At 44.8% G+C, this 20,591-nt stretch overlaps 2 protein-coding genes across 2 annotated transcripts; both read right to left on the reverse strand.

The window, feature by feature from the left end:
• Window positions 1-7,890: 7,890 nt before the first annotated feature.
• Window positions 7,891-8,886, reverse strand: LOC308276680 (olfactory receptor 7E24-like; the record flags this gene model as incomplete). Its single annotated transcript, XM_080715506.1, has 1 exon — window positions 7,891-8,886. The coding sequence occupies one exon, from the start codon at window positions 8,884-8,886 to the stop codon at window positions 7,891-7,893; it is 996 nt and encodes a 331-aa protein (XP_080571632.1).
• Window positions 8,887-19,258: 10,372 nt separating this feature from the next.
• On the reverse strand, window positions 19,259-20,215 carry LOC308276406 (olfactory receptor 7E24-like; the record flags this gene model as incomplete). Its single annotated transcript, XM_080715145.1, has 1 exon — window positions 19,259-20,215. The coding sequence occupies exon 1, from the start codon at window positions 20,144-20,146 to the stop codon at window positions 19,259-19,261; it is 888 nt and encodes a 295-aa protein (XP_080571271.1). The 5' UTR covers window positions 20,147-20,215.
• Between the last annotated feature and the right edge of the window lie 376 nt (window positions 20,216-20,591).

A 20,591-nucleotide genomic window follows, 5' to 3' on the forward strand; every position in this document is an offset into this window, starting at 1 on the left:
ATATATGTCACTATCAATCTGGACTGCACTGTGATCTGAGACTATAATGCGCCAGCCAGTGGATTAAAATTTAATCAAAATAAAATATAGCCGGGCGTGGTGGCGCACGCTTGTAATCCCCGCGCTTGGGAGGCGGAGACAGGAGGATCGTGCTGGTTCAAAGCCAGCCGCGCTGGCTTAGGAGACCCTGTTTCCAAATAAAAAAGTATAAAATAGGTCTGGGACTGTAGCCCAGAGGTAGAAGGGTTTCCAGGAACCCCAGTACCACCAAAAAAATAAATAAAATATAAACAGGAAGTAATCAGATTGGGGCTATAAAAATGTTTAAATAGTGTATAACATTCCTCCATGATGTAATCATTTTATGACAATCACATTTTATTTAGAACAAAGCTATGAAAAAATATTTCAGTAATATTTGCTAAAATAACAAAGTAAAGCTGGGCGTGGTGGCACATGCTTATAATCCTTGTGCTTGGGAGGCGGAGACAGGAGGATCACAGGTTTGTGGCCAGCCTCAGCTACTTACTTAGTGAGGCCCTCTGCAACTTGGTGAGACCATGTTTAAAAATAAAGAGTAAAAGCCGGGCGTGGTGGCGCACACTTGTATTCCCAGCATTCGGGAGGCTGACAGGAGGATCGCAGTTCGCGGACAGCCTCAGCTACTCAGTGAGGTTTAGTGAGGCCCTTTGCAACTCAATGAACCCCTGTTTCAAAATAAGGAATAAAAAATAGGGCGCCAGGCGTGGTGGCGCACACTCATAATCCCTGCGCTTCGGAGGCAGAGACAGGAGGATCCCACAGGTTTGAAGTCAGCCCCACTGGCTTAAGAGACCCTGTTTCCAAAGAAAAATATACAATAGGTCTGGGAGTGTAGCCCGGAGATAGAAGGGTTTCCAGGAACCCCAGTACCACCAAAATAACAACAACAACAACAACAACAACAATAATAATAATAAGCCGGGCGTGGTGGCGCACGCTTGTAATCCCTGCGCTTGGGAGGCGGAGACAGGAGGATCGCGCAGGTTCGAAGCCAGCCACGCTGGCTTAAGAGACCCTGTTTCCAAAAATAAAAAAAAATAGGTCTGGGAGTGTAACCCAGAGGTAGAAGGGCTTCCAGGAACCCCAGTACCACCAAAAATAAATAATAATAATAATAATAATAATAATAATAATAATGTAAATTGGCATTACAGAAAAAAAAACTTAATCCCATTGAAGCAGTATGTATCTTCACACCTGCTTCTCCTGTAAAGTGCTAGTCTACATTGATGTGTGACTTCATATACATAAAGGTCAAATGCTTTTACTGATGCAGAGAATTACCTGAGGGAGAGGCCTTGTTGAGTCTGTCAGTTTAGTTATTAAAGCAATTATTCAAAATCCTTTCATTGTCCTAAAGTCTCCCCAGGGACAATTGCCAGGCACCACGTGGGTAGAGTTCTTTGACTTCCACCAACTGGTGGATTTTCAGGTTTAGAGTAATCACAATTGTGTCCCAATAAAGACCATTCATTGCTAATATACCTCTCATTCTTAATGTATGCCATCAAAATACCCTTCTGTCGGTCTCTTGACAGTCCTCCCTTGGCAAACCACCAATAACCTTTCCCTCTTCTGGGTGTAAGGTTCCCCTGGGGCTCCAGGAGAGGAGACTCTGCCCTCAGGCAGTATCAAGAATCAGAATTTTCTCTGGAGTGATTGACCTGCTTCTGTATGCAGACGTGTGTAAATCTCTCCTTTCTCTGACCTGTAGTTCACAGTGAAAGGGGGGAAATGTCCATCCTCACCCATGTATGGCACATAGGTGATGTCTGACCATAAAATATTTTTTCAAGCCGGGCGTGGTGGGCACGCTTGTCATCCCCGCGCTTGGGAGGCAGAGACAGGAGGATCGCGCAGGTTCGAAGCCAGCCGCGCGCGCTGGCTCAGGAGACCCTGTTTCCAAATATAAAATGTAAAAATAGGTCTGGGAGTGTAGCCCGGAGGTAGAAGGGCTTCCAGGAACCCCAGTACCACCAAAATATATATATTTTTTTTCATTGTTTAAAATACTTTAAAAATAGCCGGGCGTGGTGGCGCACGCTTGTCATCCCCGCGCTTGGGATGCGGAGACAGGAGGATCGCACAGGTTCAAAGCCAGCTGAGCCGGTTTAAGAGACCCTGCTTCCAAATAAAAAATGTAAAATAGGTTTGGGAGTGTACTCCGGAGGTAGAAGGGTTCCATCCCCAGTACCACCCAAAATAAAATAAAATACTTTAAAAATACAGAATACAATGTCATGGAGGTCGTGAGTTACTGGTGAATATGAATAAGTCAAAGACACTGGAGAAGGAATGATGTCAAACCGTGAAACTCTGAAATACGCCTCATCCGAGTCACGAGTTCACCGGCTCCTCCTCTCCCTGCCTGGGTTCTGTGGGACAGTCATGAAGGGACGAGAGAGGACACAGGAAACACCGAGTCCACGCAAGTCATGCTGGCTCCGGACACAGACTGCGGACCACAAGAGGACTTCATCTGTGTCTAAGAAGGCACAGGATGTGGGGAAATACAAATAAGTAAATTAGACTAAGGCAAACATGAGAAGGAGGTGGGAGGGAATGGGGCAGGAATTGGGTAAGGGCTAAAAGGTGTGATGTGCACATGTGTGCCTCTACCATCTTGTACTCCATTAAAATGTATGACTACAATGCACCAGTAAAAATTTAAACTTCTTTTAATTTAAAAAACAAATAAATAAGCCACTAATTCATCTCTAAGTGTACATAATATACTTGTATTAGGATAAAAATAAAGTAACCTGGCCGGGCGTGGTGGTGCACGCTTGTAATCCCCGCGCTTGGGAGGCAGAGGCAGGAGGATCGCGCAGGTTCGAAGCCAGCCGCGCGCGCTGGCTTAGGAGACCCTGTTTCCAAATAAAAATGTAAAAATAGGTCTGGGAGTGTAGCCCGGAGGTAGAAGGGCTTCCAGGAACCCCAGTACCACCAAAAATAAATCAATAAATAAAAATAAAAATAAAGTAACCTATTACAGAAATTTTAAAGGTCACATCTGTGTAAGGATATTTCAGTAGACGATGATATAACATTCACATTATCATTATTGATAATAATATGATAATCTTGTTCACTCTTATTTTATATGTCCATCAGCTATTAAGCATTCCAGGAGCGCCTTTTTATCCGCTGAATACTCTCTCGACGCAGTATCCCAGCCAGAAGTAACCTCAGATGACGATGTGAATCTTCAGAGACAATGCCCAGAGGAGGGAAAATTAAATTTTCAATCTCTGAATCTGATAGACTAAATGTTTTTGTTACCAACTAACAGAAAGTTGGAGCTGAGGTAAAGGAGTCGTAGCCATACATTCATTCAAGGCCCACGGACCAGTGTTTCTGGTTCCCTGCGTAACAATAAAATCGAGAGCTGACCACGTGTGCCCTTGAGACTCACAGGGCGGTGGGCAAGACACCAGGTAGATGGTGACAAGCTGAACTGGAATAAGAAAGAGCCGCCCTTCATGATAATGCAGCTACACTTATAAGAGCTCTTCTCGAGACCTGACCCGAGCAGTGCACAAAACAGGTACCACTCAATGCTGCGCCTCTGAATCTGCCAGGAACCCCAGAAAGAAGTGCACTGTGCGAAAAAGGGGCTTCTCCTGAGGGGGCCAGGAGTGAAACGGCTGCTTGGGTTTGCAAGGGGACAGACTGCCGGGACGTCACCGGCAAGATGCCCTCCGCCTGAAATCAGCTGGCCTTGTTAAAACAGAATTCACTCCCTCTTTCCTAAACCCTAGTACGTGTTAGCAAAACACGCTATGTCCTTCCTGAAACGTAAAAGCCTAACGATGTGGCACGTAAGTGGGAAGCGTTCTGCAGATGACATGAAAGGAGCCACACGGAACACAGAATCCGGCTCCTGGATCTCAAGAGCTCTCCGCAGTGGGTGAGGATGCTCCGGTGCCTGGCACCCTACTCCCCATTCTCACAGCCATCTGCTCAGTCTTTTGGAGTGCTTGAAGGAAAGTTGGGGGCAACGCATTTTCTCCTTTCTTGGGCGAGACATTCGTATGAATTATATCCAGTGTACGAGGAAGTAAAAACTCTGAACGAGATTGCTGAGAAACCACCCTTTATCCCATAACCAAGACCATAAACCTCACAGTCCCCAGAGCCGATAGTTTGCACAACGGCATCCTCCGCTCCGGCTACACACGCTGCTCCTTTGTCCTGATGGTGAGAGAGCAATGCCTCCCAAGTCTCTCCTCCCTCCCGTCCCTCAGCACTTACTGGCTAAAGCTGGGTCTCGGCTGGGTCATGAGTAAGGGCTGAGTAGCCTATTCCACTCTTCAGACAAACCTCTGCTGAAGGCTTGGTCTCGGTCCTCAAGACTGATATGAAGATGGTGTGAGATAGAAACTTCCTGATGTAAATAACCCTGGGAGGAGAAGACACGGGTATGGAAACCACTGGACCAGAAACCTCTAGCTAAAAAGTGTAGCACAGGCTTCTTACTATTATATGACCTTGGAGGCCCCATGCACAGAGCTCCTAATTAGCCAAATTGGTTCATATCCTCCAGGCCTCAGAGGACTTCCAAATAGTGGAGGAAGAAGAAGAGGAGAAATGAATGTCCTCTAAAAGTCTCTCCTTCTACTTAACAGAAAGCTTATGTGTAGCATTCACATTTTATCACTACATATGAATGTTGATGATATAGAATTATATTAACTTGTATTAATAAATAATTGCATGAGTATAATCTGGGATTATTAACGGCGACTAATGAGCATCCATAGGTTAAAGACGTTAGCACACTTAGGAACATTTCAAAGCTCAGATAACAAAGTTCTTATGCCTAATGAATGAATTTCTCATCCATTGTTCCAGAAGCATGGATTGGATTCTCTCTTTCTGCAGGGTGTGATGGCCACTGGGGTTCATTGTTCCTCTACGTCACACAGTGAATGAACTGAGAAAAATGCAAAAGAGAAAAGCAGAGTCAAGGCATCTCAAACCTGTAGTCCCAGTACTTGAAAGGCTGAGACAGGAGGATTGCATGCTCAAGGCCAGCATGTGGTGAATTAGGAAGACTTTGTTTCAAAATGAAAATATTACGGCAGTACATGGAGGTATTGCGCCAATTTTACTAACATGTACAGAGAGAAAGAGGAGGGAACTGTGGAAACACGGAAGGCAACACAGCAAGGGCTGTGTGCGTGTGTGTTTTATGACATTGGACTTCACTATGATGTATGACACACTAATAAAATAAATCTGGGAGGGGTTGTGCAAGCCTGTGAGCCGGGTGTTTGGAAGGCCGAGACAGGAAGAGTGCAGGTTTGAGGCCAGCCTCAGCAACTTAGACCCTGTTTCAAAACCAAAAAAAAATAAAATGGAACTGGGATTATAGCTCAGAGGTAGAATGCGCTTAGATTCTAACCCCAGAACCAAGGGAGGAAAGAAGGAAGGAAACCAGAAAGGCCTGGGGTGTAGTGCAGAAGTAGAAAACGCCTAGGTTCTACCCCTAGTACCAGAGGAAGAGGAGATTGAAGAGGAAGAGGAGGAGAGAAATAGAGGATACAGGTATAGGAGATACCATAAGCACACCTGGAGAGTTTTCTCATCTATAAAACAGTGATAGTACTTGTCTGTCTTAATGTTTGTTAAGATTACGTAGGGTCCAAAGCCCTGTGAGCTCGTAATCACACAGCCCCTTGCAAACGTGGACTCACTCTTTCTACCTCACTGTCTGCTGAGAGTTACATAAAAATAATGCACTTCAGCTGGGCGTGGTGGCGCACGCTTGTAATCCCAGCATTCGGGAGGCTGAGACAGGAGGATCGCGGTTCAAGGACAGCCTGAGCTACTTAATGAGGCCCTCGACAACTCAGTGAGACCCTGTTTCCAAATAAAGAATAAAAAATTGGGCAGGGGGTGTAGCTTGGAGGTCAAATGCCTCTGGGTTCCATCCCCAAATCCCCCCAAAAAAATAGAATTGGGGTGTAACACAAAGGTAGAATGTCCCTGGGTTCCATTCCCAGTACTGCAAAAAAATCCCAGATATACCAGCGTTATGTGACCCACTTATTCACTGATGAACATCTAGGCAAGAAGGTAGCTAAATGCAAATCAGAATGTGGGCCCTCACCAACTAAAAACAGAAGAAAGAAAATAAGGGAACCCCCCCACCCAGGTCTGGATCCAGGGCGGTTCAGACTCCACCCTCAGGATCCATCTGAGTCCAGTGTTGCTTAGGAGCTCCCTGGTGTACACAGCCTTGGGAGACAGCCATGGAAATGAGTGACTGGGATCATCAGCGGGAGGGCTGCGGGCACAGGCCGAATGTTGAATACCATAGGACCTCGGAGGCTCAGGGCATGAGGCTGAAAACTGGTCAGCTTGGTCCAGCCTGTCACAACACGAGGGGCTTCCTCGTACTGATGGAGGAAGAATCAGAGGCAAAAATAAATGGCAAAAATTGAATGTCAAAAACACCTTACAGCTCTTCCTCTACTAACAAAGAGTTCATCGGTATTACTCACTTTTCTTTATTTCTGGTTTTTTTTTTGCCTTTATTTTTAATATACACTTACTGGTGCATTGTGATTACTTTGTAGTAAGGTTTCAAGTAAAACAAACATACGGGCCTGCAGCACTTGGCGCATTTCCCGCCAGATCCCACCCTATTCCCCAACCCGCCTACCCAGAGATAGTGAGATGGACAGCGACCCCTTCTCGTATGAGCGTAGCAGTGTTTACTGTGTTCTGTATCAAGCCTCCTTTCCCCTCCCACCTTCCTACCCCAGCCCTCCTCCTTTCTATTCCTGGTTTTTCTCCTTCTTTACCAGAGGGTTTTTTGTTTTGTTTTGTTTTGTTTTGTTTGTGGTACTGGGGTTCCTGGGAGCCCTTCTACCTCCGGGCTGCACTCCCAGACCTATTTTTTATATTTTTATTTGGAAACAGGGTCTCTTAAGCCAGCGCGCGCAGCTGGCTTCGAACCTGCGCGATCCCCCTGTCTCCGCCTCCCAAGCGCGGGGATGACAAGCGTGCGCCACCGCGCCCGGCATATCAGAGGTATCTTTTGATTCTTATTTGTTTTACCAAGTTAACACAAATGAGAAAAAAAACATATGACTCTCGGCTTTCTGGTAAGATTTTTTTTATTTCTCTTATTAAAGCCTTGTTCATTTTTAATCCACTTTATTACGGTAAACTTAAATTGCAAAGTTGTCATCCTCGCCATTTTTACAGGTATTGATCACGTCAACCTCACCAGCTCAGCAGTATTGCTCACACTGACATCGTTAAAAGACTACAGTCATGATTCATCTCAAAAAAGTGGTGCACCTTTCCAAAGGAAATTTATCCCCATTTCAAAAATCCCCCCAAACTCCCCTTCACAAGATTGGCTCCTGCCATTCAGTCTACTGTGAAACCTGGTGAGAAGTCAGAGCTGACATCAGTTCCTGAGGAGGCAGGATCGATAAGACTAGATGTCCAACATGGCTGCCTTTCTTTTCTTTTTTAATGTGTACAAAAGTCGATTTATTTGACTTGCGTACATGATCACAAGCTGGATACTTTCCGAATGGCACCTGCCTACTGGACAGGTAGCTTTTCAATCCAAGAAACAGGAAACCTCAAACAAAAAAATTATGAACAAAAAATACAACCTGGGTCTGAGAATAAAGTACTGTACACTCTCTGGAGAATCCCTGGTGAGAGGCCACAGTGGATCGCTGAAGAAGTAACAGCGGCAGGGAAGACACACCCAGTCAGGAAGAATCGAGCTTGTGTCCGCTGAGGCTACCCACGTCTTTCCCTCTCTGTTTCATCTCGGAACCACAGTGTGCTGACTATTGCTCCTCGTGTACAGAATTCTTATCCTCCCTCAACTGGTTGTCCCACATGCCAGTCACCTCTGGAAACACCTTCCATGACACAGCCAGAAGTCTTAACATGCACTGCAGCCAGTGCCACCATTTTTGAGATTGACTGTCTGCTGAGGAGCCTCCGCAGGGCCCTTTTAATGTCCCTGTTCCTCAGGCTGTAGATGAAGGGGTTCAGCATGGGGGTGACCACTGCGTACATCACTGAGGCCACCGCACCCTTCCTGGGAGAATGTGAGACGGCTGAGCCAAGGTACACGCCAAAGGCTGCTCCATAAAACAAGCAAACGACTGCCAGGTGAGACCCGCAGGTGGAGAAGGCTTTGTACTTCCCACCCGAGGAGGAGATTCTCAGAATGGAGGAAATGATTTTATAATAAGAGAAAAGGATCCCTGAGATGGGAAAAATTCCATATATGATGCCAAAAGAGCACTTGACAATATTGTTAAAGAAAGTGTCAGAACAAGTAAGATTGAGAAGCTGAGAAGGGTCACAGAAGAAATTGGAAATTTCCACACCCTTGAAGTTAGTAAATTGTAAGACAATCAAATTGTGCACCAGAGAGTCCAACAAGCTAGCCAATAAAGACACCAGAACTAAGAAGCCACACAGTCGAGGGTTCATAATGACCGGGTAATGCAGAGGGTGACAGATGGCCACATACCTGTCATAGGCCATTACAGTCAGAAGCATATATTCCATACATGCAAAAATGGCAAAAACAGACATCTGCGCCAGGCAGCCCCTGTAGGAGATGACTCTGCTGTGAGTTAGGAGGTCCACTACCATCTTGGGGACTGTGGTAGAGATGAAACAGACGTCTGCCAAGGACAGGTTGCAGAGGAAGAAGTACATGGGGGTGTGGAGGCGGGGGTCAGAGCCGACGGCCAGGACGATGAGCAGGTTCCCCAGGACGGTGACCAGGTACATGGTCAGGAAGAGCCCAGAGAGCACGGGCTGCAGCTCTGGGTCCTCTGAGAGGCTCATGAGATGGAATTCACACACAGGTGTTAGATTTTGTGCTTCTATGTTGCATGGACACCTTTCAAAAACAGAAGACACATAAATGGACAGTAAACACATTTGAATTCAAGTTTTTACAAGTTCATTCTGAGGCCCATACACCTTCAACAGTGACTGTTGGTAGTGAAACGCTCAGTCTTCTTAGACTCTTTGGCACTGTCTTCTGTGTTACTGAGCCCTTCACTCTCCATCGGCTTGAGAGACATTGAACCAAGTATCAGAAGTCCAACAGAAGAGAGGCAAAAAGCCCATGATCGCAAAAACAACATCTAAAACACAGCCTATCCTTTAGAAAGACAGAGAAAACACAATAGCCTTTCTTATTAAGAGAAAAATCATTCTCCAAAAGGACTGACACAGAACATTATAAATCATACGTGCATGTTTATCTTATAGCAGCACAATCCACAATAGCAAATCATGGAACCAGCAGACATTACCTATCAACAGAGTAACGGGTTAAAAATTAAGGGCTATACACACAACGGAATTCTGTTCAGCAATAAAGAACAACATTATGTCATTTGAATGAAATGAATGGACATGGAGAACATTATGTTAAATTATATTAGCCAGTCACAGAAAGTGGAGGGTCGTATGTTTTGTCTTATATGCAGAAGCTAGGAAGTAATCGGGACATCAGAGGGACTTGAGATGGCGGAGAAGGCATACAGGTGGAGAAAAGGAGGGGCTCAGGTGAGGGAGATGGTGGAGGGGAGGGAGAATTAGTGAAGGAAGCACTTCTGCTGAAATTATGTGTATATGGGAAACATAAATGCCCATCCTAAAATCATGTCTAGAGGAAGGAAAGGGAGTGGGGCGGCAGCCAGGGAAAATCCAGTAAGTACTCTGTGCAGGTGTGGCCCTTTCACTTGGACTTCATTATGATATGAGACTACAGTCACAAACAACAATATATCTTCATTGGGGTTAAATCAGTGATGTGTACATGTATGTACACACAAGTTTTTTACCCCAATATGATGTATGAATATAATTCACCAATAAAAAAAGGTTTAAAAAGAATCATTTTAATAAAAAAAAAAATGAGAAGCCGGGCGCGGTGGCTCACGCTTGTCATCCCAGCATTCGGGAGGCTAAGATAGGAGGATCGCGATTCGGGACAGCCTCAGCTACTTAGTGAGGCCCTCCGCAACTCAGTGAGACCCTATTTCCAAATAAAGAATAAAAATAGGGGTGTGGGTGTAGCTCAGAGGTAGAATGCCCCTGGGTTCTATCCCTGGTACAGGAAAAAATAAAATAAAATAAAATTGAGAAGCAGTCCTATATATTGTAATTTATTCTAAGTCTTAGAAAGACATTCTTTGACTTAAAATGTATAAAACACTGTGTGGCCGGGCGTGGTGGCGCACCCTTGTCATCCCCGCACTTGGGAGACGAGACAGGAGGATTGCGCAGGTTCGAAGCCAGCCATGCTGGCTTAAGAGACCCTGTTTCCAAATAAAAATATAAAAATAGGTCTGGGAGTGTAGCCCGGGGGTAGAAGGGCTTCCAGGAACCCCAGTACCACAAATAAATAAATAAATAAATAAATAAATAAATAAATAAATAAATAAATCATTGTGTGATAACTCCATTCTCTGATAACTAAATTAAGGTTTGTTGTTTTTTTTTACAATCAGAAGGCATTTGTATTCACCAATTATCTCTTAAGGTTTTATTATTTCCTGGACATCAAACTTTGGAAAAGACTTCTGATAAACCAAACAAGCAAGCCCATCACTTCACAGCACCCAAGGCTGAAACCTTGCCTCTGTGCACCCTACCATCCAGCCACCCAAGACTGAGACGTCTTTCCTCAGCATGAGGAAATGACTCTTCGAGAGCGCCTGCCACAGCCAGGAGCTTCCTCTGCACTTACTGGGTTCCGCTGCTTCCCTGCTGGGCCAGCACCGAGGGGTGCAGAGTCCAAGACCCACCCATGCCTGCTGCACAGCAGAGAAGGCCCAGGCTCTGTCTGAGGGGTTCTGGTGGGCGTACTGTCAGACAGAAGGGTCCCGAGGCAGACGACCACAGAAGGACACACAGCCACAGAGCTCGCTGGACCAGAAGCGTCGATGGTGTGGCTGCAGCCCGGGCTGGCTGCTGGTGATGATATGGCCTCGGGAGCTCAGTGCACAGAGCTCATAATTAGCCACGTGGGTCCACGCTCCCCGTCTCTAAGGAAATCCCACATTAGTGCAGGAAGAGTAGGAGAAAATGAGTGTCCACAAAACTTTTGGCCTTTCTTCTACGTAGGAGGAATCTCATATGCACTATTCATTTCCTTCATTTCTATGAACCTTTTAGATTCATCGGCTTTCCAGTTTCACTTTTTGGTTTTTTTTCAGTACTGAGGATGGAGCCCAGGGGCATCCTACCTGTGAGCTCCAACCCAGCCTGATATTTATTCTTCATTTTGAAACAGGGTCTCACTGACTTGCAAAGGGCCTCATTAAGTGGTAGCTGAGGCTGGCCTGGAACCGCGATCCTCCTGTCTCCGCCTCCCAAATGCTGGGATGACAAGCGTGCGCCCCCACGCCTGGCTCCGTCTTCACTTTTATTGGAGTAAAATATAAATAAAAAATTATCCTTTTACCCATGTTTAAAGCTCACTTTGGTGACAGCAATTCTGTCCACACTCTTATGCCAGCTGGCATTATCTATATCCAGAAATCATTATCTGCCCAATTTTTTTTTATACTAGGGTGCTGGGACATTTCTACCTCTGAGCTATACTCTAGTCATTTTTATTTTTTATTCTGAAACAGGATCTGGCTAAGTTGCTGAGGAAGGACCTCACTAAATTACTGCGTCTGGCCTCCAACCTGTGATCCTCCTGCCTCAGCCTCCCAAGTCCTGGTTTTGCAGGCATGAGCCACCACACCTGACTCAGCTGAGTTTATGTTCCCAAATTTAATCTTGTAGCCATATCAAAAACTTTCTATTCCTCCGATATCACAGCTGCAGTGACACCCATTCTACTGTGAAACATGATGAGGAACTAAGGCCATCAAATTTAAAAGAATGTGCTCCAAGGCCATCATCTCCAGGACTAGATGTCAGTTCTGCGGCATCCTCTGACCCAGGTAACCTGTGTGCCACAGCTCCTGAGATTAGACACTTCTGCCGCGGTCCCTCCCCGGGACTCGTCAAGGACCCTTTTTCTCTGCATTTTACACAAGTAAGAACTGCCAAATAATATGCGGGTGAATGGAAGCTGTTGGACTGATACGCCTTCCGATTGTTCAGTACTACCATGAATCACCTACGTTTAGTGGTCTGATATATCTACTTATCCACTTTTTTCCTTTTTTTTTTCTTTTTTCGTTTTTTTCAAAACTAGGGATTAACTTAGAGCCTCAGACATCCAAAGCAACACCTCTTCTCCTGAGCTACACTCACAGTTCTTTTTATATTATTTTGAGGCACGGTCTCCCTAAGTTTCCCAGACTGGCCATGAACCTGCAATCCTCCTGCCTTAGCTTCCTACGTAACTGGGCTTACAGATGTGTGCCACCCACCCAGAAAATCTACCTTTAAATATATATATATATATATATATATATATATATATATATATATATATATATATCCTCAAAATATTCCTGAGGTCATCTAGTAATAATCTTACCAAGATAACTAATCAAGAAAGTGTGTGATGTATTGGGAATACTGTTTCGTTTTACTCCAATAAAAGAGACAATGCCCGTGAGTGACGTTAGCAGGTCCACGCTGATGTCCTATGTGATGACTTGCCAGCTGTGCAGAGCGGTGCTATGTTCCTCAGCCTCTCAGGGCTCACGCCACATAATAGAATCGGGAGGCAAAATGCTCCTCGTGACGCAACGTGTGATGTGTAAGCAAAGCTTGGAACTGAAAACATATTTTGACGTTAGGAATTTTTTAATGAAAAAACTTAATCATGAAGAAAATAGTGAGTCCACTGATAAATTCATTTGCCAAAGGACACACTGGCCTTGAAAGACATGTGAGTATAAAATGTCTCGGCAAAACTACTGAGGTTTTTCTGTCCTTTCTCTTTGGGCTTTGTTTGGTTTTCGGATGCCCGTGAGAATCTCTGCTGGGTCTTCAAATGACCAAGTGATGGGGAGGCTGATACGTGGAGGGTAGGCCCCCTGTGACCACGGCACAGACGTCAGCAAGAGCTCTGGAGTATTGTCTCCTGTCCCCGGGGCGTCCCTGAAGGGCAGGAAAGCACAGACGGAAAGAGCCATCGATGTCACCGCCACACTGGTTATGCCCAGTATCGTGAGTGACTGAAGGGTCTACTCAGTACTCAACACAGGTGCTTGTGTTGTTGTCACTCCTGAGCAAAACACAGTTGAGTCTCTGCGGAGTAAGAAATGAAAGAAAATTAATTATTCTTTTCCAAAGACATAGCATAGACTTTATTAGGGAAAAATTGAAATGCAACATTACAGAAATGGGGAAGTAGGAATTTCAGATCACCCAATATTTCGATGGCATGGTTTAGAGATCAACTCTTGTCAGTATTAGTAATAATATCGACCCCTATTTTCCATTGGTCACGTATTATTCACACAGACAGCAGCCGTGTTCACTAGAAATCAGTTCAAATGGCAGCACTGACTCTCGGAGACACTAAAACATCAGACAGTGAAATGCTTCCATCCTTTTCATTTCCTTTCTGCCCTTGGTGCATGGTCAGCAGCAATCCCCAGTCATCCCCGCAGACACGTCTCGGGTTCATCTTAACCCTTTTCAGTCCCCTGAGTAGTACTGACATCAAGTCCTGACTACGTGTCCCCTCTTGAGACTGAGGGGCTCGTTACTAAGACTGAGGGTGCAGGAGGCTGTGGGCAGAATGAGAAGACCCTGGGTGGGGCAAGGAGAACGGTGTGTGCTGGGCCATCCTGAGCCTCCTCTCTCTGTGACCTTCCCCTCTCTTCTCAGCCATTCTTCCTCAGTCACTGCAACACATGACGGCCACTGCTCCACCCTGGGATCTCCCAGAAATCACACCAGGGAATAGCACAGTAAACGAGAGGTGCCGTCCTAGAACACAGGAGTGTGGAGATGGAGGTCAGCGTGAGCAGGGCCATCCTGCCAGTACTATCCCGTCAGATTCCAGGGGCTCTAATCCTCTCACTAGAGGTGAATCAGGATAATTGAAAAGATCTGCTTTGCATATCACTTTAAACGGTCCACCCAAGGATTATCTGCGCTCTCCATACTAACAGTAGAAGGGTCTTTACTGACTTTAGACCTAACCACATTGGTGAGTTTATCCCTCCAGAAGGCATGGTCCACCCGCCCTCTATAGAATTAGATTCTCCGACTTTTCCTGAGGGAACTAACCCAGCATTGCCTATGGAAACAGAGCAAGATAAGGCTGATGCCCCTCAGGACCCACCCTCACCACCCACTTTCACCTCTAGGCCTATAACTAGAAGCAAGTTTAAGTGGCCCCTAGAGTTGAAATACGGAGTGTGGCCCCATGAGGAGGCCTGATACACACCAAAGGAACTTCTTGACTCTTCTAATCCATACAAGCAGACGTTTGGGTAGTATTATGAGAATGGGTTTTAAGGGTGTGGGATACTGGTGGAAGTGACACACAGTTAGTTCAGGCTGAATTGACTGATATGGTCCCATTTAGCAGAGATTCTAGATTTAATACAACAGTAATATGTTACGGTTTGGGAATGTTATGGTTGTGGGAAAACTGTCCCCGGGGACCCCTGTTAGGGTCCTGGACACAATTTCCCTCAAACCACAACAAAACCAAAAAAAAAAAAAAAAGAAAAACAGAAAAACTGCGGGTTCTTGTCCTGAGCTAATGGTGAAAATGCATTAGCCTGGACTCTTGCTGAAGATTTAAAGAAGTTTATTAAAAAGATAGAAATACAGAAGACAGTTAAAGCCCCATGCCATTCAGAAGTGGCATGGGGATGGGGGGCGGGGCAATTCTAGCGAATACACCAAAGGAAGTGGACCCAGTTTTTTTATACACATGACCTCCATCTTAAGGTACCTCCCCCAGCAAGGGGTGGCAAGGTGTCTTCTTTCATGAAGGTCGAAGGTCTAACCTAACTAGATTATTATGTAGATCTGTCTTTAGACAGAGGAAGCCCGAGCTCCCCTCTCCTATTGACTTGCTAATTACTTTTAGCTAAGTCAATCTAAGAATCAATAGCTGTTTGCTTCCAGACTGAAGCCAAGCCTTTCTCTCTCCAGGTCTGCCATTTTGACACAATTATTTCTGAAATATATCTATTAATAATCAGAGCTTTCTCAAATCTTCCTAAGCCATTCCTGTTGCGGGAGAGGGGAAATGTGCATGGTGTGTGTGTGTGTGGAGAACTAATCCCCCCCCCACCACCACACAAACAGACAAACAGAAAAACCGTGGATTCTTGTCCTAAGCTAAGAATAAGTATTCATCGCTTGGACCGTTGCTGACGATCTAAAGAAGTTTATTAGAAAGACAGAAATACAGAAAATAGAAATACAGCCCCATGCCAAGATGGCATGAGGGGATGACTCGAATGAGTACACCAAAGGGCTTACACGTGGACCGGACTTTTTATATCCATGACCTCCATCTTGTTTGCGTGACTCTGACGTAGTGAACGTCCCTGTAAGGTACCTCCCCTTGCAAGGTGTGGTGAGGTGTCTCCTTTCATGGAGGGCAAGGCCAAACCCTGCCCCATCCCCCCCTAGCTCATGTAGATCTGTCTTTAGAAAGAGGAAGCCCTAGCTCTCCTCTATGGACTTGTTAATTACTTTGAGCTAGGTTGATTTACATTGGAATAGCTGCCTGTTTTTGGCAGAAACCAAGTCCTTTCTTTACCCATGTCTGCCTCCATTTTAACACAACTATTTTGAAATATACCAATTATTTTCTTTTGAAATATATTAATAATCAGAGCTTTCCAAAATCTTCCTAGGCCATTCCCCATACTGGCACAATTCCCAGTACTGGTACATTATCAATATTAAAAGGGATTAGTCATAGTTTATTTTGTTGGTTGGCTGAAGTATGGTCCAAAAGATGGCCTACTGGGAATGGGTGGGAAATGCTTAACTCAAAGGCTCAGAGACCTCAGAATGCTAGAGCGGATTTTCCACTTAAGACCCTGAGGGGAGCGAAATTATCCTTCAAGGCCTCTGCGTTTGTTATATTTTGTATAACAAAACTTACAGTGGGAGATGCAATTGAGCAATTTGTGGACTTAAAAGTGATGGGTACTGTTAGATCTCAGAATGGCAGGGGCCAATTGTTGGCTCTCAACTTCCAGGGGCACTTCTCACAGCAGAAGAGAAGCGATGTACCAAATGGTCTCACTCATGTGAATCTGTGGCACTGGCTGATCATTCATGGCTTTCCCAGAATTGAAACAGACGGGAAACCCACCAAATTCTTATTTGATTTATGTAAGGAGAAAAAAAATCGAGGCCAAGAGTACCACAGTCTGACATAATTCATAACATCAGATTTGAGCCAGCTTACCAGAACCAGAACCCAAACCCAGACCAGAACCACTTGACTGAAGGGGAAGCCAGATCCCCTTGAGGAAGGACCCCGGAACAAGACCAAAAAGTCCTACTGTTAACCTACTCCATCCTACACCAAAGGAACGCATGGCCTTTCACCAAGGTTACTGTGCATTGAGGAAAAGGAAATTATGAAACCTGTCAGGGATTACAAGACACTGGCTCTGAGTTGACACTGATTCCAGGAGATCAAAAATGTCTCAGCAAAGGTCTGACTCACAGTGGGTCCAGTGCTTCTGGTGGGTCCCTAGACGCATCCTGTGGTCATTTCCCCAGTCCCAGGATGTGTAATTTAGATAGACGTACTTAGCACTCGTAAGAATCCCCACATTTTCTGTAGTTGGTAGAGGTGGGTCTACTTTGGTGGGAAAAGCCAATGGAAGCTATTAGGGCTAACTTTACCTGGGAAAATAGTAAATAAAAAACAGTATCGTAGCCGGGCGTGGTGGCGCACGCTTGTAATCCCCGCGCTTGGGAGGCAGACACAGGAGGATCGCGCAGGTTCGAAGCCAGCCGCGCGCGCTGGCTTAGGAGACCCTGTTTCCAAATAAAAATATAAAAAATAGGTCTGGGAGTGTAGCCCGGAGGTAGAAGGGCTTCCAGGAACCCCAGTACTATAAAAAAAAAAAAGTAAGGTATACATAGAGGGATTAAGAGATCAGTTCCACCATCAATAAACACCCAGTGCCCCAGAAATGTCCTGTTTTACATCAACCTGTAGATTGAATGTGTCTGTGAAGTACACACCTTCCACTAAATTCTCTCGCTGACGCACGGCATCTAATTTGAAGGAGGAGCATCAGTTCATTTCTAAGTTTATTGTTATAACACTCCTTTAAAGCTTCTGGCGCCACTCTCCACACCATACATGTGAATTTACATAGCATATGCTCATGGGGAATATTTTCTAGACTTTCTACAATTGTTTCATAAAATAACGTTGCTATTGAAAAAATCTGCATTTGATGTCCAAATGCTAATCAGTCCCCATCAAATATTTCCTATTATACTGAAGTTACAATGTCGAAATATCTCTGTCTACCTAGTTGTTCACAACCCACCCGTGATAAGTCACTAGGGAAGTTTATCTGTCATGGGAAACAGCAATTCTATTTGGTTGGAGTAGAGAAAATAACTCCCTGGGAAGGTAATTAGGAACTAGACATTTTACTCACACTTCATTGACCTGTTACTATTTGAGGAATGTGTGTACATCTCATAGGTGTTCATACGGCTTGGCACGAACATAAAGAATAATGCCCATCTCCACGCCAGATGTGGTACCGAAAGAGACTTTTAAACTTAATAAATTTGGCCACTGGGGTATTTTTCAAATATAGAATCCCATCAGATGATACAAGCAAGCTTCATGATGAATGCAATTTTCAAATAGCACTGGAATCTGAAATGATGGGAATTTTTAATTTTGCATCATCTTGAATTTTTTTTAAATATTCTGTCATGGGTGCGTTGTAACTATTCACCATAGTGCGGCTCATGTAATACAAGCACGCACGCACACAGCGCTTGGCGTGATTTCCTTGGGCTCCAAATCTTAGTAAGATTAGCTGTGATGCCTTCGTCGATGGCTTTGGCATTATTTGAACTCCTTCCTTCACCAGTTCTCCTGCTCCCCTCTCTAAGTCCCTCCCCCGGTCCTTTTCCGCTGCTCTGGGCTCCCTCCTGATTTTCATAAGATCCATGTTCATTTCTATTTTCTCTCTAGCTTCCACATATGACAGAAAACATCTGTCACTTCACCTTCTGAGACTGCCTGATCTCACTGAACATAATATTCTCTAGTTCCATGCATTATCCCGCAAATGGCCTAATTCTGTTCTTCATGGTTGGGTAGAATACCATTGTGTGTCTTTACCATAATTCTTTTATCCTACTCACCTGTGGATGGACACCTGGATTGGTTACGTAACTTAGCTATTACAAACTGTGCTGATATAAACCTGAGTATGCCTGTATCACTATAGTATTCTCAAAAGATACTGAAAAGTGGCATGGCTGGGCCATGTGGTAGATCCATTTTGAGTTTTTTGGGGGTTTTGCTTGTGTTTTTTGTTTTGCGGGTCTGGGGATGGAACCCAGAGGCATTTAACCTCCGAGCCACACCCCCTGCCCAATTTTTTATTCTTTATTTTGAAACAAGGTCTCACGGAGTTACAAAGGGCCTCACTAAGTAGTAGCTGAGGGTGTCCACGAACCACGATCCTCCAGTCTCAGCCTCCCAAATGCTGGGATTACAAGTGTGCACCACCACGCCCGACATTTCTAGTTTTTTGAAGATCTTCTCTACTAAGCTACATGCACAAATTTACAACCCAGCTAATGGTGCAAAAGCATCCCTATTTCTGCCGGCCATGGTGGTTTACGCTTGTAATCCCAGCATTTGGGAGGCAGAGACCAGAGGATCGTGGTTCACAGACAGCCTCAGCTATTTAGCAAGGCCCTTCGCAACTCAGTGAGACCCTGTTTCCAAAAATAAGAGTAAAAAATAGGGCTGGGAGTGTAGCTCGGGGGTAGAATGCCCCTGGGTTCCATCCCCAGTACCTCAAGCATCCCTATTTCCCCACATCCTTGCTAACATTTGTTATTGTCTGCATTCTTTATACCCACTCCTCCTTCCCTAAGACGGAAACATCACTCCACACTGAAACCTGATGAGACACTAAAGGCAACAAACTACAAACATTGCTACTTGGGAGACAGAGTCGAAAGGACTTTTTGTTTAATTTTGCTGCATTTTCAAACATGCATTGCAACTGATCCCTAGTTGCTGAGACTAAACAATTCTGCTGTGCAGGCTCCTCAGGGCCCTTTTAATGTCCCTGTTCCTCAGGCTGTAGATGAAGGGGTTCAGCATGGGGCTGACCACTGTGTACATCACAGAGGCCACAGCAACATCTCTTGCAGAGTATGAGACAGCTGAGCTAAGATATACTCCACAGCCTGTTACATAGAACAAGAAAACACCTACCAGGTGAGACCAGCAGGTGGAGAAGGCTTTGTACTTCCCACCTGAGGATGGGACTCTCAGAATGGAGGAAATAATTTTATAGTAAGAGAAAAGGATCCCTGAGATGGGAAGAAGGCCAAATGTGGCAAAAACAAAGTACTTGACAATATTATTAGAGAAGGTTTCAGGACAGCTAAGATTGAGTAGCTGAGAAGGGTCACAGAAGAAGCTGGAAATTTCTACATCCTTAAAGGAGGTAAAATTTAGAACACACAAATTTTGCAGCTGGGAGTCCAAAAGGCTAATAAATAAGGATAGCAAAAGTAAGCGGCCACAGAGGTGAGGGTTCATGGTGACGTGGTAATGAAGGGGGTGACAGATGGCCACAAACCGGTCAAGGGCCATCACCGTCAGGAGGAGATCATCCATGCACCCAAAAATGATAAAAAGAGACATCTGTGTCAGGCATGCTGCATAGGTGATGGCTCTGCTGTGAGTTAAAATATCCACAATCATCTTTGGGACCGTGGAAGAGATGAAGCCGATGTCCGCCAAGGACAGGTTGCAGAGGAAGAAGTACATGGGGGTGTGGAGGCGGGGGTCAGAGCCGACGGCCAGGACAATGAGCAGGTTCCCCAGCACCGTGACCAGGTACATGGTCAGGAAGAGCCCAGAGAGGACGGGCTGCAGCTCTGGATCCTCTGAGAGCTTCATGAGATGGAATTCAGAGACATGTGTTACATTTTGTGATTCTATATTGGTTAGACACCTTTTGAAGAAGAAAAGAGGATAGAAAAAAATGAAACATAGAAATGAACACCTAGTACTCTGTACATTTTTATTTCAGGTATTTACAAGTAAAGTTTTCACACTTGAGGCAATATACATCAAATAGTTCTTCTTAGTTGTAAAAAAAAAAACCTGACATTCCCATATTTTTTCATATTTCTTTCTGTGTTAATCATCTTTTCCTAGCCACGCTGACTGTACAGATTTTCACTGGACCTCATTAGACATCAAAAAATATTAGAGAGAACAGTCCATGATTGCAATAAAATATAGCCTCCTCTTTGAAAAACTAATGGGAAACAACAGCCTTCTTTATTATGAAAATATTATCTCTAATAAAAGAAAATTAAAAATCAACCGAAAAGATTTT

The sequence above is a fragment of the Muscardinus avellanarius genome (assembly GCF_963383645.1).
Source record: "Muscardinus avellanarius genome assembly, chromosome: 18".
NCBI classification, from domain to species: Eukaryota; Metazoa; Chordata; class Mammalia; order Rodentia; family Gliridae; genus Muscardinus; species Muscardinus avellanarius.